Genomic DNA, 27,335 nt, shown 5'->3' with positions numbered 1-27,335 from the left:
GAGAGAGAGAGAGAAAAAATTTTACTCTCATTGACTCCTGGTCAGTGAACCTCATCACAGTCGCGTCCCGAACAGCGCCGGAACCAACCAAGTCTACGTGACTTAACTCCACTCGAAGTTTTAGTTTTAGCTTCTTGGACTCGTCTTCTTCGAGCCGAGAACATCCGTCGGTCGTGAAGTCAACGGAAACAAGGTGAGTGATGGGCGTCTGCAGACACTTAGAAAACAACAAACGGACGGCGGTCACTCCGTGAACGCCACACGGCGAACTCCCCCAGCAGTTAGCTAAGTTCGCTTTTATCGTAAGCTAGCTGTCAGGTGTAAGGATAAATTACATTACAAGTTATACATTTGGTTTATATAACGTAAATAAATATGTCTTGTTGTAAAAGTGGAAAACGGGGCTTCCGTCATGGTTGTCAGTTAGTTTCTCTTTCCAACGAATCGATGGCGTTCAAGTTATTTGATTTCCACGCTCTTTCCTTTCCGTTACGGACTGTTTTTTCCCGGCACGGGTTGGCGTTCATTTCCTTGGAAGGTGGGGACAGACGAGCAAGCAAGGGGACACCAGCCGACAACAACAGAAAGACTGTGTGTGTCTTTCTGTTGCAGCAGCTTTCACTCAGAAACGTGAACAGGTTTCCTCTCAACACAAACCCCTCATTCGGACTTAATGAAGTCCTGAAGGATGAGCTTCTGTGGGCGCGTAATCGCTGTAGGATGTTGCCTGTGTCTATCTGCAGCGCACTGTGGGAAGTAAGTGTGTGCGTGTGCGTGTGTGTGTGTGTGTGTGTGAGAGAGAGCAGAGGTGGAAGGAGGGCACTTGTTTTTAAGCCCCGGTTCAGGCCTGTTGTTGGGTTAAACAAACAAACAAAAAAAAACATCAGGTGATGCGTTGGGAAAAGAGGTGCCCGTGAGTTTGGTTGTTTGTGTGCGTCTGTCGAAATTTCGAGCGGTTGTGGCTGGGTACCATGACACAGTTTCAGTCAGTCTGTAGTTGACTCTGAAAGGCCGGGGTGCCCCCTCCATCCTCCAATCTGCACACACATTAAAAAAAGACAGATTTACAGTCTGAACTTTATCGGACCGGGACTGAGTTAACGGACTCACTGAGGGGGAACTGGGTGGTGGCTGTCGAACACCTGCGTGTAAAGTTTCTGCATGTTTTAGCTTGTTCAGGGCCTGACGAGACTTTGTGTAACTTCAAGTGAAGAGGCCTCTTTTACAAGCAGTGGATGTTGTTTTCCAGCAGCCCCGAGTGTTAACGCAAACGAAAGGGGCCTAAATGGCATCCGCCCATTTTGTATTTCGGTGTGGTATTCTTGTTCTACTTCTCAAATTTAGACAAAGTGGAGTATGGTAACAGATGTGATTTTAACCATTTAAAATAATAACTATTAACGTTGTATTTAGTAGTAGTCCACCTAACATAAAGAGCGAGAACTTCTCTCCAGATTTATCAATTTGCGTCAGCAGTTAAAAATCCTACCGATAGCCTTAAAAGGCGCCGCCAGTAGCTTATGTAGACCAGAATGCATTGCATCGAGAAAACATCCCATTGTGGGATGGACATGACTGTGATCATTTGGATGTTAATCGGACGTAAACTGTGACTTTGAAATGTCGCTGCCGGATAAACCTCACAAAGAGACAGCAAAATGTTTTAGTTCTTCCCTTTTTTCTTGGGGGTTCCTTGAGCTGTTTCACCACCATCCACCTTTTTTACTTTTAATTGTTGGCTGGACCGGCCAGCCGTGTAAACGCAAATGTCCACGACTGACTGACTGACTGACTGACTGACTGAGAAAGTTACACCATTGGTCAGCCAAATGCCGTGTGACGGAGTAATGAAGTTACACCATTGATCGGCCGGCCGAGTGTTGGATTTTCCCAATTGGGGGCTGTTGTTTCAAAATGAATTGGCGTAAACAGTTTCTATTTCATCATCAGGGGGTTGTTTACAGGCAGTGTTGCCAACTTAGCACCTTTGTCATCAGGTGTACCAACTTTTCAGACCCCTTTAGCAAGCCCCCCCCCTCGAAAAAGCCCCTAGTGACAAATCCAGCGACTTTTTGGTCAAACTAGAGCTAGTTTCCTTTGAACAGAGTCACCAGTGTTGCCAGATAAAGCGTGGACCAGCCACGTACTAGGTTTTTACTGAGTGTAGCTTTTAGCTACTGTAGCAGGAGCGGCCCCCCATTTTCTTTGAGTATTGCATTGTGGGAGATTAGTATGCATCAGCAGTCCACTCAAAAATCAAGTGTTTTGTTTATACTTTGTCACTTTTCCAGTGTGAACTGACTTCATAGTCTAGACTACAAACCTGCTTACAGTTAGTATGTAGTCTGGAATCTGGACACAGCTCCACTGTTGCCAGCAGAGGACTAAGCAGGGATTCAGACCTCCCTTAAAACCAAGCAGGGGGCTGCGTTGCTTGGGGCGTGTTGCTTAAGGTACTGCTGAGACAAGGAAATACTATAAAGGTCTCTGAAGTCCACTGGTACAGATCAATGTATTTAAAGGCTTATCACATGCCAGAACGCTGCACAAGGGTTTGTAATGCTCAACTCTGGAAAATTACCAGGGCTGCAACTCTTCATGACGATCGTGAGGGAAACAGTAGAAATGTTGTGTTCACGTTATAAAGTAATCTACCGGGATTGCGCGCCGGCATTTATTTGGTTGGTTAACGCAGGGCCGTGCTGGATGACATCACGTTGCTGTGCCTGGTTCACCATCCTTGCCTGATGACCCTGCATTGTTTTTGCTGGAGCCTGCTGCGTGGGTACCCCTTCTGCGTTGCTGGATTAGCTCCATTCAAATAGATGAGAGGGCTGCATTTTTCACGCAGGGCTCAAGTCAGTCTGAACATGGCCCTAATGCAACCAGAAGGTCGCAGCTAATCTCGGGCTGCAGATACCCTTTCGTTTTAGATAGGGTTGACAAGAATTCATTCTGGCAAATGTAGAGACATACTGTATGGCTCAGTCCGTAATATGCACAGCAGCGGGCCTAGTGGCTATGAAATTTCAACATCCGCCACTTTTTACTATAGACTGACTGATGCAGGATTTTTGCGGCCGATACTGTTATCGATATCAGTGTAGAAGCTGATAATAATTTTAAAAAAAAACATAATATAAACAAACAGATATCAGCCGATGTACCAGCCTGGAGGATTTATTGGTCTAGCTCTACTTTTACCCATAAAACCCTTGTTTCAGTCATTGTGCTACCTGTTCCCACTGCAGACAAACAGCTTTACAGCTGGCTGCTCAGAGACGTTTTCAGGCATCGCAGTACAGAATATTTGTACCAGCAGCTTGAATGGCATTGTCTTCTCCTTACCTACTGAACTGAGAGAGCAGCGGAATTTGAATGATAAATGAAAACATGTACCACTAGATGATTCTTCATGGCCCTCGGTGTAGTGTTGACATTTCATCTTGTCAGTTTAAGAGCTGTGTTCTGCATTTGCTCATATCTTCTGTGAGCAGTAAGGTGAGTAAATGTGTCAGATCTCAGACTGCTCGTGTACTAGATGACATTTTCTCATCTAGTCTACATGACACTGCAAAATTCAGGTGAGGCCTTGGTATTATAACAAGGCCAAAGTTACGCAATCTGCAAAGCACCATCCTCCTGTTTGTATGCTCTATCATAAATGCTCTTTTTCAAAATGTCCACTGTGCTGTTTTCTGTGCTGTTCAGCCACTTTAAAGGCTCGCCGTGGTTTTAATGACCGTGCCTTTTCCAGCTGCGAAGCCGGGAGATGGAGCTTGTTGTGAAGGGCGTACATGTTGTTGTGCAATATGGTGTGCTGCAATAGTCCCCTGTGAGCGCTGGCTGTGGACAGTAAAAGCGGTGATAATGAGAGAGAGAGACAGAGGAAGACGGAGAGCGACTGAATTGGAAAACAAGTTTGAGCATAAACATGTGAACAGGTAGACTCAAAGATTTGATAACAGAAAAAGAGCGAGGGAGACCGGGAAGGGAAAAAAAGAAAAGATGGATGCTACACTGACAAAAGTATACGGACACCTCAACATTACCCTAAGTGATCGTTGAACATCTCATTCCTAATTGTGTACATTAATCTGCTGCAGTAACAGCCTCCACTTCTCTGGTTTCAGGCTTTCTATCAGATTTTGGAAGCTGGCTGCAGGGAGTTGCTCCCATTCAGAAAAGAGAACACTAGTGATGTCAGTTATGAGAGGGGTATCGGTCTTCTCATCTAACTCTCAACAAGAAAGCAAATATCAAACCAGTCCTCAATTAATGTTTTTATTCTCATTCAACTTGCTGATTATTTTGTTGGTTAATTGATTAATCATTCGGTCACAGTCTCCCAAAGCCCAAGGCATCATTTTCACATTACTTGTTCCCAGAACTCAAAAATATCCATATGTACAATGACATAGAGAAAAGTTGCAAATCTTCACATTGGAGAAGCAGGAACCAGTGATTGTTTGGCGTTTTTGCTTGAAAAATTACCTTAACAATAATCAGAATAGTTGCCATCTAAGTTTCTGTCAATCCCATAAATGATTATTAGCCTAATTTTTCAGATCAAAAAAGCACCAATTAACAAAAGGACATTATTGTGTGATGGCAAAGCGTGTGTGTTTGTGCAGAAGGAAAAAAACAGTCCACAGTGAAAGAGGCAAAATGTAAATGGTAGTTTGGAGAGAAAATATGTAGATGTAGCCTTCAAGATAAAATGTGATAAAAGAGAATGAGTTACGGTGTTACGGCCTATCTGCATTCATTCACCTCTGTAAAATGCATATATACCAAATGCATGTGAATATGTAATAGTGTGTGGATACTTGCTACCTGCTGGTTGCCCGTTGGCCAAATTCCCCTCACTCCCATTGAAATATGACTGGGATGACTCCAGGAGGCATTTCTGTGCGTATCACCACATCAGTCAAGGTTGTACTTTGGGAAACGTGTGTGAAGGGACATCACCAAACAACGTCACACTTTGCTAAACCGGTATTGTAAAGTGATAATCCTTAATATTTGCATGTAAATAACTGCTTGCTTTGCTAAGAAAATAGGTTTCAGCAGCACCTCCGTGCAGTGGTGGCCCACGGTGAGATTGTTGGCTTCTATATCTATGACTGTGTTTTGTATCAGTAATCCCTCCATGTTTAGATCTAGAGAAAGTGATCATTCTCATTAAGAAATGTTAAAAATCCGCTTTGGATTAGCACAAGCAACATCAGTTTACCTTTACATGCACACAAAAAATAGGTTATTGGGAGAAACCAGGTTAAAGTAGCAAAATCAGAGAATGTGTTTACATGCATCAGTGCAATACATTTACATTTCCTCTTCACTCCTTGCCGTGTATTAGTGATATATGATGCCTGGACCTGAAGAGTGTTTTTAACTTTTTGTTCCAACATTTGGACTGATTGTGCAGAGAAAACAGACCCTGTGGTGAGAGAGCGCACAGTTTTTTGAAAAGTGAACATGTGTGAATTTAAGACATTAACCTTGTGTTTAGCTGTCTATATAAATAAGCAAAATAAATGTTGACATTTATTTTAGCTCTTGTTGCATATAATTATTTTTTACAATGGTATTCAGAGGGCATATACATGGCTGGTTTACCGAGCAGATATCTTGCCGTGTAATCTCGCTGGTTTTTCTCTCTTATTCCCTCACATTAAGGAAACTGGATTTCTCATCTACACCATGTTTGAGAAATTAGCATACTTGTACTTGTATGACAAACATCAGTCTCAGCTTATGTTCCTCATGTGTTTGTCAAGTGTGCCCTCCTATCTCGCAAAACTCCTCACCTTTAACCCTGAGGTCACCTTCAGAGGGGTCATGTTACACTGTGGGAGAGAAGTACTGCTCTGCCAGCAGCGTGTAAACATATCGTTAAGTCTCATAAACATGTAGTAAAGTAGCATTGAGCTGGATGATGGTGCAGCACAAGTCAGGACAGGACACACACAAGATCAGGTTTCACTGTAATTGGGTTGTGTGGGGATTGCTGTGTTGGATGTCTTTTGTGTACGCAGCAGGTACAGTACAGTTTTTACAGTACACAACGTGCACAAAAGTGAGAATACCTCGATGGAGTTCTACACTAAAATTACACCCTATCTAGAGTACAATAATCTGTCCATTTTAAATGCAGTGTTATTTTCAGCTCATTTTTGTGTAGACCATTGGAGAATTTCAGGTTTTTCTTGAGTTTCACTAAAAACGTTTAGAGCTTGAACCCAGCCCCTCATCTCTCTACTGTACACCACAAAAGGGTCCCCTCCCCCCATGACCTGAGCTGCCATACGTTTTTTTTATTTGATGTTTTGTTTGGGATACAGTTACTGGCAGAAAGCCTTCACCCACAGGCTGTGACAAATCATAAGTTGTAACTGAAATCCAAACTGTCTCCTAAGCAGCAGTTAATGTGTGATCTCTTCAGAGAAAGCTGCACTCGTCCCCCTCAGTCACTTCAGTGGGAGTGATGCAGCCCTCAAACTCATGGATCTGTTACTCAAACTGGACTTCTGAGATCGTATTTTACTGTCTCACTGGTACCTGAAGCAGCACGCCCCCACCAATGCACCCCCCTGTGTTGTTTTAATGCAGGGCTAGTGTCCTAAAAGCTCCCAGGAGATTAAACATGTCTCTTCTGGCCTCTGTTTTTCTTTAGCTGTGTGCCTCTCTCTGCTTGTCAGTCTAACCCTGATCTGCTTTTTCTCTTTCGGCATCGGTCATTCTGCCCACTTTGTTGTTGGAAGAACAAATCTTGCTTAGACATACCAGGATCCTGGGAACTTGTGTCTAAAATGATGTTTTACTTGAGGAAAACAATACTTCCCCTGATGGGAAGTATTGATTGAAGTATTGTCTGATTTCTCAGACCAGATGATCGTTGCCCACACATGGAGAAAATGCCTCTGCCTCTGGGGCGTTTCTTGGATAAACGGCTTCCCTTGCCCTCCAGAACTCCAGTGGGGTGTCACAGACAACTCCTTGTCGGATGTCATCCACGTACTTTGTCATCTCACTTCATGGAGTGTTTGTGACATTACTGCCTGACTTGCTCCCTCCCCGGCAGGATGCAAGATTGAAGTATCTCTTGAAGCCATAGGGCACTGGTGAAGCAGTTAAAATGTCCATTGAGGCATTTCCATCTGTGGTTGGATGAGACTGTCCTGCTAGGGTCTGTACAAGGGACTATGCTGCCTTCTGCAAAGATTTCAGTTCTGGTGACTGCAGAACAAATGAAACACTGGGGTCCAATAGGCAGGCTCCTGCTGCAGTGGCATCGAACCTGCAACAGTCAGGGTTGAGAATGCCAGCAAACCGATCTCTCATAGACCTCAGCAGCAACTGAGCGACAGGCTTCATGCGACGCCAGGTCAGTGTAGTGGGCAGTCGGCCGGGAAGCGTGTGGGTGAGCTAAACAATGCAAATTTAACAATACATGCTTTAACCATACTTGCTGCAGACCCTGGAGTTTTAAACCTGTGCTCTATTAATTGGCAGAATTGTTTGAATGAAGTATTGTTGCACAGTGTTGTGGATAGCCCAGTGTCAATGAACATTTGAACCTTTACCTGCTCACGCTTGTGATGCTCCTGTGTGGTAGCGCATCATGTACTCTCCTGTGGAAAGCACTGAGGTAACGTTTGCGGTGTGTGTGAAAGTCTTGATGTCATGCTGTTTAAGTTGGCAGTCTCCTGCTCCCTCGACCCCTGGAACATTTCGTGTACTTCTCTGTGAGAGCTTCTCAGGTGAACTTTCAAATTAGTTGAATTTTTCCCTTTTTAGCTGAATCCCACAAATGTCACTGTTGTTCTTCATTAGAGGCGGCTTTGGCTCAGGAGGTACAGTGGGTCTTACACTAACCGGAAGGTCGGTGGTTACACTCCCAGCTCCTCAGGTCCACATGTCAAAGACTAGAAAAGCGCTATTATAAATGCAGTCCATCTACCATCATGACACATTTACTTTTGTCTACTATGGGGTCATAACCAAAGTATTCCCATATAGGACTGTGCCGCTTTCTGCCTGCAACTTTAGCCAGTTGTTGTTGTTATCACTATCATTAGTATTAGTATTAGTATTATTATTATTATTATTATTATTATTATTATTATTATTGCAGCCTGAATCCGCTATGTTGCATATCTGCGACCTTCTGGAACTAGTCCGTTACTGTGTTATCGTCATTCTCTGTCCTTTTAATCGGCCAGTGTCTCTCAAGAAGTCAAACAGAACAGGTCAAAGTGTAATGTGGAAACCACAGTGCACTGATTTTACCTGCAGTTCTGTTTAATTTAGGTTCATGTTGCATTATTCATTGTAGTTTTTTATTTTTTAAAACTCTAATTTTTATTTCAGCTCAGAAAATTATTGTTTTCACTGTTAGTTTTCTTAGTTTTTGTTAGCTATAATAACACTGGTCCACGCTATGAATCTGCTGTAGAGATAGAGAGGTTTCACAAGTCAGACTGTATCAAATGTTATAGGGCAATTACTGATAACATTTTGGTGTTCCCTGTCAATGTGAAATGGATTTTATATCTTGGTTGTAGGGTTATGAAGATAAAATTTGGTTATTAAATTATATTGTTTAAGTAACAGTTGCTGGTTAATTTGCTTACTATAGTCCATGACTCCCACCAGCACAGTGAGAATGTAACAGGTCACCCTGGCCCAGGCTTGACAAGAGCCCATATAGGGAAAAGGCATGGATTTCACAACCAATAATCTCTGTAGGAAAATGGAAATGGGAGGGTTTTGGACATTTTGAAACTGAATAAGGCTGGTTTTAAAAGTAAAACTCCAAAATGACACATGGGTGTTTGTGGATCAGTTATTTTGGGGGATATGAGTTTAAAAGTCGTACAAATCTGTGTTGTAACCCAATGAAAATGGTGCTAATCGGCCAATTCAAGGTCCAGTTAGGAACATAAGTATCTTGTCTCATTTTCAACCAACACAATACTGAAGAGATAAAAGGAGCCATTATAATTTTTAAGCAGTCAGCTGGGTCCAGAGTGCCTGATGGAAAGCTATGCAGTGCACCATTTAGGGAAGGAACCATATCAGTACTTTCGCTGCTTTGAGCAAAAAGCTAATGTTACTGTGAGGCAGTTGCATTTTACATCAGCAAACGGCCTTATCTTTATCCCCAAATTTTCCATCTCTGGTATCAAATCCAAAATACTTCACCACATTTCTTTTTAATGTGCAATAATGTGTTGAAGAATGTTTAGTGTCATAATTATCCTTCCAGCCCAGCTTGCTAGCTTTGTCTATTTTACGTTAGCAAAGACAGCAAGAGTAGTCTAATTAACGGGGTATACAATTATACATACTTGACTAAGGTGGAAAAGTTGCAATGTTTAGAGGTTTTGATAAAAGCTGATAAAAACAGATGTTTTGGATAAACTTGGAAACTGTAACAAAGCTCGGGTATTTTGTTGCCGCTCACCATCGTATGCCCCCTCTACACCAGAAAGATTAAAAACGAGCAGTGGTGTTGCGATTTAGGGGGCCCAGTGAGACCCATGCATGCTTGCTTGCTTGCTTGCTTTAACATTGTTTAAAACCAGTTGATGGACAGTGTACTTTGCCCTTCTGGGTAAATTTTTTTTGTTTTTGTTTTTTTTTAATCTGTCCAAATCATCAGGGATGTATTGGTAAATTTATGTGTCAGACATGCTGAATTTTGAATGAAGTGTTCCTTTTTTTCCTAAAAAGTAAATTTAAAAAAAAAAAGGCTTTTCATTTTGCTTTCTCCACCTATAAAATACAGCTCTTGATGAATGCTCTGTATCTGGTAAATGGCATTAACCGCAGTAGAAGTATATTAGGTTGGTTGTTTGAAAATGGGTTTGCTGAAAAGTTAATTTCAACACTATCACTAATTAACTGCAGTAAAATTTACAGACTGATGAGATAGGCGAGACAGAAGATTTTCTTGTGGTGTTCAAGGTTCAGCGGTCTCAGCGGTGCAGGCATAAAGCTTTGCCTCAGACTGTCTTGTTTGTCTGATGAAGTGTACATGGTGCTGTAATGGCTCCGTAACAGCTCACCAAAGCTTCTGTTTCACCGCCTAATGCAGTGTAATATTATGATGGAGGCGATCCTGTAAAACACCCAAGACTAAAGCAGTGATGGACCCGTTACTGCTGAGACACACACAGCATTTTATGATCATAGTTGAGTGATCGCTACCATAGAGAAACCCAACCTTCTTCCATTAAGTGAATTTATTGAAGTAATATCTTCACATTGTTTTTTTTTTCATTTCAACAAATGAAATAAAACACCTTTCTCGGGATCCATTAAACTGACCAATTGCTCCTTATAATTTTTCCTCGAATTTCAATCTGGTATTTGTGCTCTTCTGCTTGTGCAGTAAGTTCTTCCACACATATCCCAACCTGAGTATGACTGATTCAGCAGTTTGCTTTGACTTTTACCAACTTGGAACATCTCAGGTTTTAGTTTTTCCCACATTGGAATGTGCTGCTCCGATTATTTGCCAAGAAGCATACAAAATCTATGATGAGGTGATGACTGATCAGTTGTTGTACCTCATGGCGGCAGTGTGGTGCAGTGGTTAACACTGTTGCCTCACAGCTCAAAGGTTCCTTGTTCACACGGGGCCTTTCTGTGTGCAGTTTGCAGGTTCTCCCTGTGCCTACGTGGGTTTTCTCCCGCCTCCTCCCACAGTCCAAAGATATGCAGGTTAACTGGTGACTCTAATTTCCCCGTTGGTGTGAATATGAGTACGACTGGTTGTTTGTCTCTAAGTGTTGGCCCTGTGATGGACTGGTGACCTGTCCAGAGGGTTACCCTGCCTTTTGGAGGAACCCTACTTTTAAATGTTTTAAATATCTTGCATTATTATGTACAATATGAAATGGAACACCGATAATAGATTGCATCAGTTTTCACCGAGATGCTCTCATTTTTTGCAAACAAAAGCTATGCTATATGCTGGCAGGATAACTTAAGAGTTTCTAATCATATACCATGTCAGTGGCATTAGCTTTGCAGGTATTCGGTCATAAAACAAAGTATTGGGCAAACTGTAAATCTTCTGACTTTTAATCAAGGACCATCATTAAGTCGAAATTTCAAAGTCATTAGGATTCATCATCTGGGCACCATGAATGTCTGTACAGAATTTCATTACAATCCATCCAGTAGTTGTTGGGATATTTCAGTCTGGACCAAAGTGGCGGACTGACGCTTTGCGTGACTGATGCACAAAGATTGCCATCCATAGAGCCATAACACTAGCATAGCTAAACAAATTCTACACATGGGAGCTGTAAGAGATCAACAAAACAATCAAATCACACCTGCAGCAGCTAAAGTGTTTCCCCTCTCTGGTGGTTGCACAGGATGAGACCTGGCTGCTTCCTTTTTCCTGCTGTTTTAGAAAGTGGTGATCATTGGCTGTGGCTGTGACACCCTGAGGACACGGTGGTGCTGTCAGAGTGTGTGAGGAGAGGAAGAGACCAAAGGACAGACTGGGAGGTGTGAGAAGAAAAACCTTTTAAGGTGACCTGTGGGCGACTGTGGATCAGGAGGTAGGGCGGGTCGTCCACTAACCAACCGTAAAGTCGGTGGGTTGATCCCCGGCTCCTCCGATCCGCATGCCGAACTGTCCTTGGGCAAGATACTGTATTGTTGGTGTGCACGTAAACCCAACTTTATTTCTTTTACACAAAGTTGGGTTTACGTGTGTGTGCGTCCTCGTGCCTGTGCACGGTACAAACAAAATGAGGACCCACTTGTAAAGACATTGCTCCGTAGCACTACTGGTGGTCATAAGCTCCACAGGGCACCTTTAACTACAGTTAGTGCAAATGTAGAACAATGTGTCATGCTGCTGTTCTAAAACTACACCAAAGATGTTGGAGCGCCTAGTATCGTGCTTGTTACATCTCACTTTGTTGTTGTTGGATTACCGATTCAGAGCTAATACCGGTGCGACGTGACAAGCAGATCAACAGTGGACAGATTTACGTAGCAGAGTATAGACTCTCCGACTGCACATGTTTCACAATACTTCAGTATACAAAAAGAATGAAAGAAGGATATGTTCATGAACAGCTATAATGAAGTTCAGCTTCAAGACAAAACACTGGTTGGAGCCCAAAAAGATGCCAGTGTGCTTGTCTTTTTGTTTGTACTGACATGATTTGTTTTTGTTTTGTTTCAATTTGGCTGAGAGGAGTTTAATTTACACAGACTAAAAGGTTAATAACAAAAGAGTGAGTAAAATTAATTTGATCAAGACCATTCTTTGACTTCTCACCTATTCTTTACTTCTTTACTAGAAGCACTAGTATGAATAAATCATATCAAATGAACTGCCTTTTTTTTTTTTTTTTTTTAGCTAACATTTTATATTGATGACAAAATAAACAACAATTGAAGAAAAAAGCAGTCTTGGTTATTATTCATTATGAGTATAAAACTTAAACTCAGCTAATTTGTTCCATCAACACTGTGTCTGATCAGAATGGCATCTCAACAGAAGCAAACATCCCATCAACAGTTATCAGATTTTGATTCAAATATTGCTAAATTCTGAGTGAGAAGAGCACAGATAAAATACAGAAATCTCACATGTGAAATATCCAAAACAGCTCTACCTTTTGGCAGTAAATTGTGTGTTCATGTAGAACCCCATCACTTATAGTAGGAAGCTGATTGAGAGAGTAGGTTTTCAAGGCCTTTAAGGACCAGATTCTATAATATTAGTTCACATTATTATTATTATTTTTATTATAATATCAGTCTGATTTCTTCGTTCAGCTTAGAGCTACTGCATTGGATGTTGTGCACACAGCTTTCTTGTTTAATTAGGGTTTATTGCCGACATTACAGGCACGCTTACTTTTGGATTTAATTTTGAACTAAAGTAGATGGATATCAGACTACATTGTTGGCTTGTTTACATCATTTGTGTTTGTTTAAATGTTTGAGGGTCTTGCCCGCCAGACTGTGCAGTATTATGTTGGGTCCCAAAGAATTTGAATATGTGTCGGCAGAGTAGATGCTGATCAGTATGTCTTGGTTGTCTAAACAAGTGGATAAATCAGCCAGAATGATACAATTTTAAATAGTGTCTCCATTGCATAGCTGGTCCATCAGAGACCTCGCCCTAAAGAGACGTAAACAATATGAACACTGATTGTGATAGAAAATGTGCTCAATGACAAAATTAGAAGCTTCTCTAATACTGTTGATAAGTTTCACTGCTTCACATATAATACTAACGCCAACCCAAGACAAAGCCATTTCTAAACAGTTCTATGGGGGTGTTTTACAAACACAGCCCCCTTCCCAAAATAGGTACAACAAGGCTGTTTGAGTTGGCTAAACTCGCCACATGCTATTGTTTCGGTATCACAGTTTGGATAGTCAGGCAGGAGAGACGAGTGCTTCCCATGAGGAAACTTTTTTGTGATGGCACAAAGAGCGAAAGTACAACAGCCCTGAAATGAAAGAGCAGTTGTGGATAAACGGGGCAACAAGATGTCGGTTTGGGCCCCATTTGGCCACTCTGTGTGATTAGTGTAGTGTAGTGTAATCTTGTACCCTGAGATGACATTATGATTTGTTTTAAATTTGGAAAGACCTGGACCTGGAACGGTACGTGCAACTGGACATATCGCCAGTGCTGCTCATACAAACAAGTCCAGGAGAGGATGCTGCATGTGTGAATCACAGTGCACATTCAGCCTTCGTGAATGTGTGCGTGATTTGAAATACGGGAAATGCTGCACCGATGCACATCAGAGGGTGAGTCATCAAATTGCAGGATCAGGACTATCTTTTGATGTCACACACACGCATATCGCATTTGGCCTTACACACGCATACACAGGACCACACACCCCCCTACGCTGACCTCCAGGCACACACAGGGCTTAATGTAATAGGCTGTCTGTGTTTAAGGTTAATGCTTTCTGCCTTCAGTGCTGAACACTGGCTGCATAATACATCTAAAGCAGCTTCTCTCATTCTTTGTGTAACTGCATACAGGTCCTCAATAACCTGCCTGGAGCCGTGAACGACCCCCATCCTCTGGGGTTTTTTTTTTTCATCTGCTTTAGAGAGATACAGAGATGGCACGCAGACCGGGCGACCACCAGCTACAAAGGCTCGAATTCCCCTTTATTGGTTCAAAACGATAAAACGTTGCAGTGCAGATGTGGAAATGTAACAGTGGTTTATGTCAGCTAACTCACGGGGACTGATTACATTAATTGATTATAGATAGATCGGAAAACTCTATGAAAATAATCGAAATTTTTACCCTTGCAGTTGAGTGTTGTATCAAGACTTGAAAACATCCCAATCTTTTAGTTCTTCTCCAATACAGCTGAAGTTCTTTATTTTGCGGGGGTGCCACACTGACGAGTCCCACCTTGCCTAATTAGAATTAGTTTAAAGCAGCGCTTAGCAGCATCTTTTGCTTGACTTCTCTTGCCTGGTAAATGCCCACATATTTCAAACCTCACGGCCCCAGCTTGTTTGAAATTTTGTAGTCTTCGAGCGCAAACCAATGGGTTTAAAGACGACATGTTGACATCATCAGGGATATTTTCTAAGACTCTAGAAAACTCTACCAGAGCTACAGAAGATATTATACTCAGGCTGATTAGTTCTCCAGACATAATGTGTGTATTTAAAAAAAAAAAAAGTAATTTTGTTGGTTCCTTTTTACACCTTTTTTGATGCTTTAGCAGCTATGTTGTATATTCTACCATATGTGAGACTTGAAACTTTCTTACTCTAAGACAACGACAGACATGACTACCTGGGTGCCCTCAGGTTGCTAGTGCTTGAACGCTAGACTTAACTGTAGCATACGTAGCTTGCACACAACTTTGCCTCGAAGTTCCACGATTTTGCCGTCTGCTGGGTTTTTTTTAGATTGATCGTAGTGCAGATCACTCTCTCTGTGACCGAGTTGGGCTGTGAACTCTCTACCATCGTTGCCATGCGGTTGTCGAATTATTCGCTCGTTTCAGCTTGACCTACACTTAATTTTCAATCAGTGAAAGTGACGTCGTGCGACTCGTGCGTGTCATGCAGTGTGTTCAGTGCAGCGGCCCAGGCCAACGCCAGGACTCATGAGGCAGAGAGCCGTGGTACTGTTGCTTTCAGTTCCTCACACGGTCATCCTGTTCTGCTCCCTCTTGCTTTTTTCCTTCCACTCTAGCTCACTCGCATCTGTCGCATCTCTCTACCTTTTCTGTGCTTTTGTCACTTTGGTCTTAAAATACGGACAATATTCCCAGTCTGCATTGGTGTGATTTTATGTTTGCGTAGACCGTGTACCTTAATACTTTAATCAGTTTTGGATAGCTTGGCGTCTATTTACTAGCATTTGGCCTTTAACTAGCAGCATGTTCAGTTTTGGGTGATGGCTGCTGCACCATGGCATTCCTTGGCCGCCGCTTCCATCTCCTTTTCTTATATCCTGTTTGGCTAAAAGGCAGTTTAATTACATTTGAGCTCAGCATTGATTCGTAAGTGGCCGGATGTTTCCATAAAAGGTTTTTTGAGTTGAATTTGAAATTGTGGCTAAACCAAATATGTCATCTTTCTTTAATTCTTTTTCCCGTTCAGTCTGTGACTACAGTATCTAAGCCATTTGTCTTCTCACAATGACTTTGTTTTTCTGTGCCTCGTCCAGCGGTAAGCCCTCAGCAGGATGGGAGGTGACAGGACTTCCTGGTATACACACAAAGACACCCTCGTTCACCAGTTAAGACTTTTTACCAAAGACCAGTGTAGTGGAGTAAAACATTGATTCTGGTGTGTTTGTGGATTATAAGCGTAGAAGTAATTTTTTGTATCTTCTCGTCTAACCCTTGGCAAGAAAGCGAATGACGGTATTTCCTAGAACGTTAAACTGTCCCTTTTTTTTAAAGCGTACTAACCCGGCCCATGGAAAAGCAGCATTAACAATTTTCTCTTCTTCCCTGCTCATACGATCAGTTCTTCTACCTTTTAGATTAAAAACCTGCTCTAACTGCTACATGCAACACAAATCCTGTGCAGCAGAAAAATCTGTGTCTAGGATGGAAATTTATATTTTATAAACTCTCAGTGGGATGATTACTGTTACTTTCACATAGATCCAAAATACAACGTAGCAACATGTACAATTACTGATAGAGAAATCTCAAGGACTATCCCTTTACAAATGAGATTCCTCTCCTTGTGAATACAGCTGCAGATGAATGGATCTAGGCTTGTAGAGGTTGCCACGCTGAAACTCTAAACCATAGATTCATGAAATGTGTCATCCTGCCTCATACAGTATAATGGCCACCTCGCATTGCTAGTGATTGTCTCAGCAAAGCCATGGGTGTGTGTTGGCTTAAAAAACGAATGTATGCATGTATATATGCGCGGCCATGTGTTGTGCCCCACTGGGCGCTGGTATTTGCTGTATCAGCAGGGTCTGTGGGTGGCGTGTTGTCCAGAGAGCGCTATCATGGAAAATTCTGTAGGACACAAGTCTAGTCCTGTGCGTGCGTGCGTGCGTGCGTGCGTGCGTGCTAGTGTTTATATAGAGGGAAATAAAGAGAAACAAAGCCATTTATTTGTAATTGCCACTCCTATAGTAGCAGCCATTATAGATTCTGTTGTTAAAGTGCAGGCAGCCAGACAACTCAAGCCTGATTTCATACCAAAAAGTACTTTTTCGATACTATTTTAATCTAATAATGACCATACTCTCTTTAGTCCCCAAACATTTTGTTGCTCACATTGAATTTTTTTTCCTTGTTTAACTCATATTAAATGAGGAAAAAACTAAGGAAGTTAGTGGCTACTTGTGTGTGTGTGTGTGTGTGTGTGTGTGTGTGTGTGTGTGTGTGTGTGTGTGTGTGTGAGAGAGACTGGGACAGGTGATTTGGTGTGAAGTTGGGAACCTCCTGTCGAAATTATGCAATATTCTACCAATACATGAAGTTTTAGATTTAATCAAAACTGCTCTGCCTTAACATGCTTTAGAATCACCTGAGATGGAGATCTTAACAACATCCAGTAACCCTTCTAACATGTGTAACATGTGGCCGCAGTGGAGAGCATCTGGGACAGCGTCACCAGGGAAGATACGAAGTGTCTGCTGATGTCTGTGGGTCAAAGACTTCAGGCAGTCACTGACTTAAAGCACTTTCCACTAAAGATTAAATATGATGATTTTGTTTGACTTCAAGTGTGTCTGTCCAGTTACGTTTAAACCCCTAAACTTTGGGCACTATGTGTTCAAGGGCTATACAAGGTGTTTATACACATATTTATTTATATATTTGTGTGTGTGTGCGTGCCTATATATTCATGTATATCTATAATTGTTAACAGCTTTTATTGTGACACATTTACAGGCATACCATAAGCAACAACGACCGGACGGGATTAAAAGACAACAAAGCAAAGTGGAACAGACTGAATGAATCAGACGCCACCATTGTGCCAACAAAGTGTGTAAAGGAGCATGATTACAAAGTATATTGGCAGATTATTTTCTCAAATAATCTCAAATTGTCATCAGTAATGAGAAGAATTGTAGTTGCAGCTCTAGTCTTCTGGGTTTTATTATGATGAAATTCTGAAAAGCATACATGGCTCAGGAGTGCAAAACTATTTGGCAGCAGAATCCTTAAGTGCAACACCAAACACAGTTTGGACAACATTTTGCAACACCACAGAACAGCGACGTAAATACAAAGATGATACCGTTAAATGTTCAAAATGAACAAGCCAAGTTTACGATTTCTGCAAGTCTAGGGTCGATGTTCATACCGTTCCGGGATAAACTGAAAGGTGTTACAGTATGCTTGGGAAAGTAGTCGGCAGGAATGTAAAGTACAAAGTATGGAATTTGTAGTTAGTTGGCCAAAACATGGCAAACCATCCCTGCAGCCCTTGAAAAAAGCGTGCAATAAAGAGAGAGACTTCCCAGGCTTAATCTGTACTCACCTTATCACATTTTCCAAGCCTCCTTCAGGCATTATCTCTGGTTTATCGGCCACTTTTCCATTTCGTTTTTCCCTCCCCCTGTGAAGACCCTCTTCTCTTCTCTGTTGTTGTCCTAGAGCAGCTGCTCTCTCTCCACTGCTGTTAATGATTTTTCTTTCCAGTTTTATTTAGATCTGTTCAGTGATTTTTGCCATGTTCCAAATTTATTTATTTATTTTTAAAATGGGGAATTGCTCACAGTGTAAATAAATGACGTGTGTGTGTGTGTGTGTGTGTGTGTGTGTGTGTGTGTGTGTGTGTGTGTGTGTGTGTGTGTGTGTGTGGTCAGTCGAAACCCTGCCTTCCTCCAGCAGGAAAGATGTTCTGAGAGGCTGTGACTCTATTCAGTTAAAATGGATGAGATGCGGATGTTCACTCCGCTCTGTGCTTTGAAACTGTAAAATGTATTCACGCTCCTGATGTCAATGTGTGTAGCTGTATGAATGTTAAACAAGCCACTGTGTGCTAAGCAAGTCTTGCTGGATAAATAGCTTTAAAAAAAAATAAAACTCTCACCCAGCGCTACCAGAGCTAAGTGACCTGCTCAGATTCAGCACTCGCCTGTGAATCTGCAGATATTCGGAGAGTCTGGCAGGAGGGTTCTGGAGTTTGTCGTTATCCCTGCTAATCCATCCAATAGTTGTCGAGGAATTTCAGCAAAAATGTCAACCTTATTGTGGCGTTGGCAATAGGAAAAAAAACTTATATGTCAAGTAGCTGCTGAGATGTGTATGGAATCGACCGGTGGACCGACTGACCAACTGGCCAATATTTCCATCCCTAGAGATAAAAATCATTATAATAATTAAAATAAATTCTAAAATTAGGGCGTAATTTCACATTCCCTGAGGTAAAGAGCTGCATTAAGGGGCAGCAGAAACGGCTAAAAACACGACATTGTTTTCATCAGCTTCCCATGGATACATGTGGCTTAAGATGCTAAATGTGCCTCCTTCCTAACCAGCGAGTCACCAGGTGAGTTTGTCTACCCTCTGGTGCTGGGCAGGAAGCATGGAGTCTGTTTATCTGAACTTGAATTGCTGGCAATGAGGTTGCTGAGGGCTGAATAACCAAAACAGTGAGATTTCCCCTTATGCGTTACATATAATCATGGGATCCATTGTTAATAGAAAAATATTGACTAGTGCAGATATAAATTCCGATTTTTTTTGTTTTGTTTGTTTTTTTTCAATATTGATTGGCTACGATGCATGAGATCAGGGACATCCAGCTCTTTTCCCTTTTTATAATTAGTCTTGAACTCGCAACCTCGTACCTGTAAAAGTCTTAAATCCTGTTTTTGGACAAATGGACAGTCTGCTCCCCCTTATTCTGTCATCAGCTACAGACACACTGAGAAATACAGTATGTGAGTCCCGGAGCTCACTGACCTGCTCGCGATGCCTCTCTCATTGTTGCCTTTTATTATATTAGTGTAGCCCCCCCCCCCCCACATCTCATTTCTCTATAGCTTTAGTTTTAACAATAAGCCAGTAATGGGGAGGATGAATCATTGGAGGTTTTCTTTTCTTCCTTTCCCTAATTTATTGTCATAGCTGGTGATATAATGACTGATGATGTAAGTCCGGGGGATGAATGAGGAGACTGTTCTCCTTCGCCATCCCTGTAAGGTTGCGGCGGTGCCCGCTTGTCCACAAACTTTGTTGCCATGACAACAGGCGTTGTGTTAATGCCACTGGCAGGTCACTGACTCCGTGTTTTTTTCCTTTTCTTTTTTTTTGGGGGGGGGTTCTTTATGCCTCAGGCCTGAGGTAGAGGTGCTGCTTTTTAAGAGTCTGAAAAAGCTTTTTAAATGATACCTGACTCAAACTGATGCTCTTCCTTCTGTGTGTGTGCTCGTGCATTTAGTACGAGGGGATAGGGAGTATCTTGGCGTGCTGCTACCATCAGTTCAAAGACCTTATAGCCCTCCTCCTGTCCCGCTCTCCTCAGGTGTTCTTCCCCACACTTTGAGTCTACCTCCTTCGTGATGTCCTCTCATGCCACAACCATCCAGGGGTCCAAACCAGTGACCCCTCCGCAGGCCTCGGCAGGATCCCCACGCTCTCCAGTGTCACCAGGTAAAGGCATTTTTTTTTTTTTTAGCTACTTTGAGACTGTTGACACGACTTACAGCACTGTATCCTATCAGCCAGTCCACTGACTGTACACGTGAAGATCATTTTACCACTGAGCCTGTGACAACACTTGTACAGTATTGTCCGTGGATCTGGAGTTTAAAGATGTGGGCATATGGGAAATATGATGGTGTAATAGAATCCAGAACTTTTGGAGCCCACAGTAGAAGGTAAAAGTCAGGATAAATGACCTCTGCTGTTCTGATTTTGAAATCTGTCGCTCATCAATCCGCCAACTTTACAGTATGTAATGCCACTATATGCCATGCATTACCCCTTTAAAGTATTAGTCCTTAAGATGTCAGTCCCGGTTTATTTGGTGACACTGGTGGTTACCATGGTAACAGCAGGTGTGGGTTAATACCACAGCGAACACTCTGGAGAAGCTTTTTTTTAAGTAAGAAAAACAACAGACGAGCAACTGGTGTGTCTGTTTACAGTCTTAATAAAGACGCCAGTCAGAAACCGGCCCTTTTCCAACATGCACGAGCAACCGCAGTCTGATTTCAGGCTGCACGTGGGGTAGTTTTCCAAATATGAGGGAACAGTGACAGCAGCTGGTTACCTGGCTGAGAGGTTGGGAGGTGTGAGGCCTGCACTTCTTCATCCAACAGCTCACTGTGGCTGCTCCTTCTTCCATTACTCCCTAAAATTTTTCATACTGATGGGCTGTCACAAAGTGCCCACAACGACCATTGTCTTGTTTTGTAGATGCATTTTTGATGAACAATTGCAGTCAGTGCTAACCATGGTGACAAATACTTGTTTCCTGTGACTACTCCACAATAAAAGCCACCCTGTTCTGCCAGGTGAATGCTTTTAATGTGAAGCAGCAGCAGCAGCAGTAGATAATAGTTTGTTAGCGTTAGCAGTCACTTAAAACAGATCCTAATAATATAGCATCATCATAGAGAATAAACAGTGAGGTTGATATCCATTCATTTTCAACTGTCCATTTAATTCTTATTCTAGGTCAAATTAAACATTAACGCTGGATTACATGCTGCGTTGTTTTCTTTGCCTTCACACACACGCAGTAGATTCAATCTGCCATCCAGCACGGAAATGAGAGGACCCCACCAATAATAATAAAAAGTACTGACTAGAAAGGCACTGGCAGAATGTAAACACACTACCATAAATACTATCCAAGAGGGTTTGATTTCATGAAAATCTTAAGGATTATAACTTTAAAGGGAAACTAAACCCAGACATGAGGCCCATTAGTATCTGGGGAAGGTAGCTTCCCACAGTTTGGTATAAAGAAGCAGCTGGTGACGTTGCCGGTCCACACCGTTCCTGGGCCAACAGCGGGGGATAGTAGCAACACGGAGTGCAAAGCACAGGTAAAAAAGCAGAGTATTCTTTATTGTCTAATTTCATTAAATGCAGAGATGTTACTATACTCAAAGACTATCATGCCGTAAAGATGTATATCAGCACATTCTTAGTCACCACTGGTGACGCTGTCTGAAAGGCGATAACCTCGAAGTGCAGTACATAACCAACGCACTATCCTGGCGTGTTATTTTTCATGATGTAACGCAGTTACAGTTTTTTTTTTTTTTGGTCCCATCAGAGTCCCTTAAGCCACCAGCCTGCAGACAGAGAGACCGCTCGCCCTCCCCCATGAGAGGCTACCTCATCCCCAGCCCTCTGCCCACACGCAGAAACAGGACCTGCTCAGCGTGAGGAGACACACGCGCACACACACAAATGCACACTACACTGTAGAATCCCACAGGATGAAACAGCCTTATGAGCATGTGAAGTGAGTTTAATGTTTGCATCTATGTTTCCAGTATAGTAAGTGAAGGCTGTTGAATTTATTAGTTACTTGTAGGAACAAAGTAAAAGCGTAAAGGTGACTCTACACTCAGTCAAAACAAGGGCGAACAATGTATCGTCCTCCATGTTGAAAGAGCAGCTACGTTTTCAATCACTGGCTGTCAAAGTATTCACAGGACTGATGAAGCGGAGGTGTTGTTTGTATTATACTCTACTGAAGACTGTTACACTGGTTCAGCACTTTGTTTGAAGAATATAGTCAGGTTTACTCTCACTTTTCCAAGACTTTATCAGCACGGGACTGTTCAGTCACTAAATTTAATTGGTTAGCGACCCTGCACTCGAGACAAGCTGCAAGTTCTCCCCTACGATTATACGTGTTGTCAAGGCAACTAATTAAAGATTTACAGTGTATTAAATCCCACTTTTTTTCTTTTGACTTTTTTTTTTTTTTTTTTTATGGCCAGCATTTTTTCCAGCCATAGCCATTTCACTTATTTTCATTCTGTAATTGCTTCTATATATATTTGTTTTCATTGTTACTGGCGGGCTGCGCCTTTCCTGCGAGGGATTCAAACTGCACACATGGGACTCACAGGAAGCCCTGCGTGCATGTATTGGATGTGATTGCAGAAGGCTAAGTTTCATATTGTTATACACAATTTCTATATATACTTCAGTCTGACTGTGTCAGATCACATTGTTTGGTCGTCTATATTAAAACAATGTACCTCAATGAATCCTCTGAAGTTGCTCTGCTTTAAAGCTGCATTGAAGAATAAGAGAGAAGAGTGGATCAGATGATTATGTGTGATGTCAAAGGGGTCATTTATTGTGACAAACCCACAGAGAATTATCAGTTGATTCAGCATCCACCCCTCAGAGCCACAGAGCTTTTTGGCCTCTTTTAGCTTGTTGTCTTGGTTTTCTGGCCCAAAACTCTGCTCTAATCGAAGCTCATAATCAGTGAAAAATCTACCTGCCTTGCACCAAACAGTGGACACACAAAGCTAGCAACCAGCTGATATTTCCCTCAGGAGTTGGTAGAGACCAAAACAGAGCCAAAAGACAGGGAATATTAGACTTACAATTGTCATTGTGCAGAAACACATCTCCAAATGTATGCTAATGTTGCTCTGTGTCTCCTGAATGGAAAACCGGCAACGTTTTGCTAAACAATTCCACTGCCTCACAAAATTCAATTAATGCAAGCCTTAAAGTCTTTATTGTTAATTAAAATATAAGAACCTGACGACTTTGTGAATTTAAAAACTTGATCACAAATGAACTCACCTCTTGTATGCTGTCATGACTCAAAATGTTTGACAGGATCAAAGTGTAACAGAAAAAGAGAGAAATCGTCATCTGCCATCCAATCAAAAGGCCTGTTTTCAGTAACTGATGGATCAGAGTATTGTGTTGAAACACTTGCATTGTTGAATGCCCTTCATCACTTACACTTTTTTTTTTTTCTCCACCACCCTCCATTTCTTCCATCCCTCTGTCTTTACCTCTATCTATACAGGACAGCTCGTGCATCGGAGGGCCCAGTGTTTACTGGTGTGTGTAAATATTTTTCCCGCTCCAAAGGTCATGGCTTCATCACGCCATCGTACGGGGGCAACGACATCTTTGTACACATCTCAGAGTAAGTGTATTTGTGTGTGTGTGTTTGTGTGTGTGTGTTTGTGTGTGTGTGTGTGTGTGTTTGTGTGTGTGTGTGTGTGTGTGTGTGTGTGTTTGTGTGTGTGTGTTTGTGTGTGTGTGTGTTTGTGTGTGTGTGTGTGTGTGTGTTTGTGTGTGTGTGTTTGTGTGTGTGTGTGTGTTTGTGTGTGTGTGTGTTTGTGTGTGTGTGTTTGTGTGTGTGTGTGTGTGTGTGTGTGTGTGTGTGTGTGTTTGTGTGTGTGTGTTTGTGTGTGTGTGTGTGTTTGTGTGTGTGTGTTTGTGTGTGTGTGTGTTTGTGTGTGTGTGTGTGTGTGTGTGTTTGTGTGTGTGTGTGTTTGTGTGTGTGTGTTTGTGTGTGTGTGTTTGTGTGTGTGTGTGTGTGTGTGTGTGTGTGTTTGTGTGTGTGTGTTTGTGTGTGTGTGTTTGTGTGTGTGTGTGTGTGTGTTTGTGTGTGTGTGTGTTTGTGTGTGTGTGTGTTTGTGTGTGTGTGTTTGTGTGTGTGTGTGTTTGTGTGTGTGTGTGTGTGTTTGTGTGTGTGTGTTTGTGTGTGTGTGTTTGTGTGTGTGTGTTTGTGTGTGTGTGTTTGTGTGTGTGTGTGTGTTTGTGTGTGTGTGTGTGTGTGTGTTTGTGTGTGTGTGTTTGTGTGTGTGTGTGTGTGTGTGTTTGTGTGTGTGTGTGTGTGTGTGTGTTTGTGTGTGTGTGTGTGTGTGTGTTTGTGTGTGTGTGTGTGTGTGTTTGTGTGTGTGTGTGTTTGTGTGTGTGTGTGTTTGTGTGTGTGTGTTTGTGTGTGTGTGTGTGTGTGTTTGTGTGTGTGTGTTTGTGTGTGTGTGTTTGTGTGTGTGTGTTTGTGTGTGTGTGTTTGTGTGTGTGTGTGTGTGTGTGTGTTTGTGTGTGTGTGTGTGTTTGTGTGTGTGTGTTTGTGTGTGTGTGTTTGTGTGTGTGTGTGTGTGTTTGTGTGTGTGTGTTTGTGTGTGTGTGTGTGTGTGTTTGTGTGTGTGTGTGTGTGTGTTTGTGTGTGTGTGTGTTTGTGTGTGTGTGTGTGTTTGTGTGTGTGTGTGTTTGTGTGTGTGTGTGTGTGTGTGTGTTTGTGTGTGTGTGTTTGTGTGTGTGTGTGTTTGTGTGTGTGTGTTTGTGTGTGTGTGTGTGTGTGTGTGTGTGTGTTTGTGTGTGTGTGTGTGTTTGTGTGTGTGTGTGTGTTTGTGTGTGTGTGTTTGTGTGTGTGTGTGTTTGTGTGTGTGTGTGTGTTTGTGTGTGTGTGTGTGTGTGTGTTTGTGTGTGTGTGTGTGTTTGTGTGTGTGTGTTTGTGTGTGTGTGTGTGTGTGTTTGTGTGTGTGTGTTTGTGTGTGTGTGTGTGTTTGTGTGTGTGTGTTTGTGTTTGTGTGTTTGTGTGTGTGTGTGTGTGTGTGTTTGTGTGTGTGTGTGTTTGTGTGTGTGTGTTTGTGTGTGTGTGTTTGTGTGTGTGTGTGTGTGTGTGTGTGTGTGTGTGTTTGTGTGTCTGACACTAGCCTTGCAGCGGGCTCAGCTGTATTGATATTTAAAATGAGAGACAACAAAGAGTTCTTAAAGGTTGGGCCATAATACAATACTCAGGTGCCCATATGTACATATACATATAGAGTGATTGCTGGTTGTGATCATTCCTCCTCTTCATAATGGCTGTGAAGAAAAAACCCTTCCTGACGTGATTCTAATGTAAGTGATGGGGCACAGTACTGGTTCTGGTTCTGGTTCTGTGTAAAAACACATCGTGAAGTTCAGCTGAGGCTAACACAAGGCTTCGGCAGCCGAGGTTAGAAAGGCTTCAGCCTTCCCCCATACTCTGCTTTCTTTACTGAGCCCAGGTGGAGGGATAGTAACACAGAGGCTGTCATTTTGGAAGACATCCACTTGGTTTGTCTAACACGTTCGGCTGAAGCCTCGTTTCAACTCCAGTTGAAGGTAAGAATTTGTTTTTAGACTGAATGAGGAAACTGACATTTGAATCACATTATGAAGAGCCTGTGTGGAGAGTAGGAGCGGTTACGGTAAGCAGTAACTCTTTCAGCATACACATGGGCATGAAGGCACTGTAGTTAGACCCTTGAAATAAATGTGTTGTCCTTTACCTTTACTGTCACGCCGTCCCCGCCTGTGTCGTAGCAGACTTATGACGTCGGTCCTTTTGGAAGTGAAGACTGCCGGCTTAGTTACCTGTCCTTTAACCTCTGAAGGTGGTTTACACACCATAGGGTTGGATCACATGACCCAAATGGACGCTTTGCCAAAATGGCCACCCTCAATACTATTATCCAACATGTGGATATTTGCACCTAAACCACAAAAAGTAAACAGTTCCATTTTTTTTAGACTTGCATTAGCGCTATTTTCCAGGAAACAGAACCATTTCCTTTTTCCTCTTTATCTGTGTTAGCATTGTGGTAACACCCCCCCCCCCCCCCGAAACGAAACTATTTTTTTTATTTTTTTATAAATTCTGTTGAAATTCAGTGGCAGTCCAACGCTCTGACTTTTCTGTTTGCAGCACTTTTCAGCTGCAAATGTCTGCATGCAGAGGAAAGTGTAAGAATAACTTTTACTATTCCATAGTTTGTCACTTTGGAATCTGTTTCTCTGCCTTTCCTCCAGCATCGAGGGCGAGTATGTGCCGGTGGAGGGCGACGAGATGAGCTACAAGATTTGCTCCATCCCTCCCAAACACGAGAAGGTCCAGGCGGTGGAGGTGACCATAACCCATCTCAACCCGGGAACCAAACACGAGACCTGGGCAGGACACATTGTCAGCAGCTGAATGCTGACCCTCGGGGGGGGGGGGGCACAGAGGAAATGGGGAGGGACGGAGGGGGTGAGAGGAAGAGGATGAGGATTGGGTGGGGAGAACTGAAACAGAGGGCTGTCCGGGAGCGGGGGCAGAGGGAAACCCAGGTAATCTCGTCGGTCCTCCTTGTTTCACGCTCCGACACAGCTGGGATACATCGGAGAAAGGCACGACCAACGTCCTGAGGTGACATGGAGGGAGGTGTCCGCCATCTCATAGCTGTGGTGAAAAGTGGGAGATTTCCTCTGCCCTTCGTGGGAAACGGGTGACTGTCTTTAACTGGTATATGAATAGATGAATGATTACGGTGCAAGAAATGTTTATCATAGACAGATGTAGAGCATTACAGTAGCCTTCTGCTTAGATTTTTTTAGAGCCCTGTGTTGAAACATGACGTTAGTTGTTTTGAAGTTTTACCTAATTTGATGAGGAAATTATCTTCAGCTGTTATGATTCATTTTCTGGAAAACCCCAATACGACTTTGCGGCATTTGAGAATAACTTGCTTTGGTGAAGCGTCGAACAACAGACGCTGCTGTAAAAGTGCTGCGTGTTACGTCTGGCAGGTATACCTGCGTGTGCCTGCTTCTACCTGGAGACGCTCCAGCTCTGTTCGTGCCTGCTTATACCAATCGATCATCTGTTTTTGACCATTTGTGGGTGGCCATATGAGTGAATTAAAGCATTTTCAACTGGTACATCTTTGTGGATTTGCTTTTATTTATGTATTTATTTATTTTATTGTTAATTAATTAATTAATGATAAACGTCTTTGTATGCATCATTGTGAAAAAGTGTTTCCTGCAGTGATGGACTGGGCTGGCGTGTGTAAAACTGGAAATAAAGGTCCCATAAGGGTCCCAAACTTGCACTTGTGAGTA

General features: G+C 42.4%; 1 protein-coding gene across 5 annotated transcripts; it reads left to right on the top strand.

Annotated features, from left to right (window-relative positions):
• carhsp1 (calcium regulated heat stable protein 1) lies at positions 1-27,152 on the top strand. Of its 5 annotated transcripts, none has more exons than XM_040159588.1 (6): positions 1-193; positions 17,415-17,510; positions 20,002-20,129; positions 21,766-21,874; positions 23,500-23,622; positions 26,265-27,152. In XM_040159588.1, the coding sequence occupies exons 3-6, from the start codon at positions 20,039-20,041 to the stop codon at positions 26,425-26,427; spliced, it is 486 nt and encodes a 161-aa protein (XP_040015522.1). In that variant the 5' UTR covers positions 1-193; positions 17,415-17,510; positions 20,002-20,038; the 3' UTR covers positions 26,428-27,152. The 5 variants fall into 5 exon arrangements, with proteins under 5 accessions (XP_040015522.1, XP_040015512.1, XP_040015484.1 ...); XM_040159550.1 differs by lacking the exon at positions 1-193 and adding an exon at positions 510-756; XM_040159559.1 differs by lacking the exon at positions 1-193 and adding an exon at positions 891-913.
• Positions 27,153-27,335: the final 183 nt, after the last annotated feature.

The sequence above is a fragment of the Xiphias gladius genome, chromosome 3 (genome assembly GCF_016859285.1).
Source record: "Xiphias gladius isolate SHS-SW01 ecotype Sanya breed wild chromosome 3, ASM1685928v1, whole genome shotgun sequence".
In the NCBI taxonomy this organism is placed as follows: domain Eukaryota; kingdom Metazoa; phylum Chordata; class Actinopteri; order Istiophoriformes; family Xiphiidae; genus Xiphias; species Xiphias gladius.
The sequence above is the reverse complement of the archived record's forward strand: the minus strand, read 5'-3'. Positions and strand labels throughout refer to the sequence as shown.

Bases quoted from the DNA above. Each gene is read 5' to 3' on its own strand.
- carhsp1 (XM_040159550.1), top strand. From the start codon at position 689: ATGAGCTTCTGTGGGCGCGTAATCGCTGTAGGATGTTGCCTGTGTCTA. The intron at 17,511-20,001 runs GTGTGTAAAGGA...CGCTCTCCTCAG, and splicing joins GCCACCATTGTGCCAACAAA to GTGTTCTTCCCCACACTTTG. The intron at 21,875-23,499 runs GTGAGGAGACAC...CTATCTATACAG, and splicing joins AGAAACAGGACCTGCTCAGC to GACAGCTCGTGCATCGGAGG.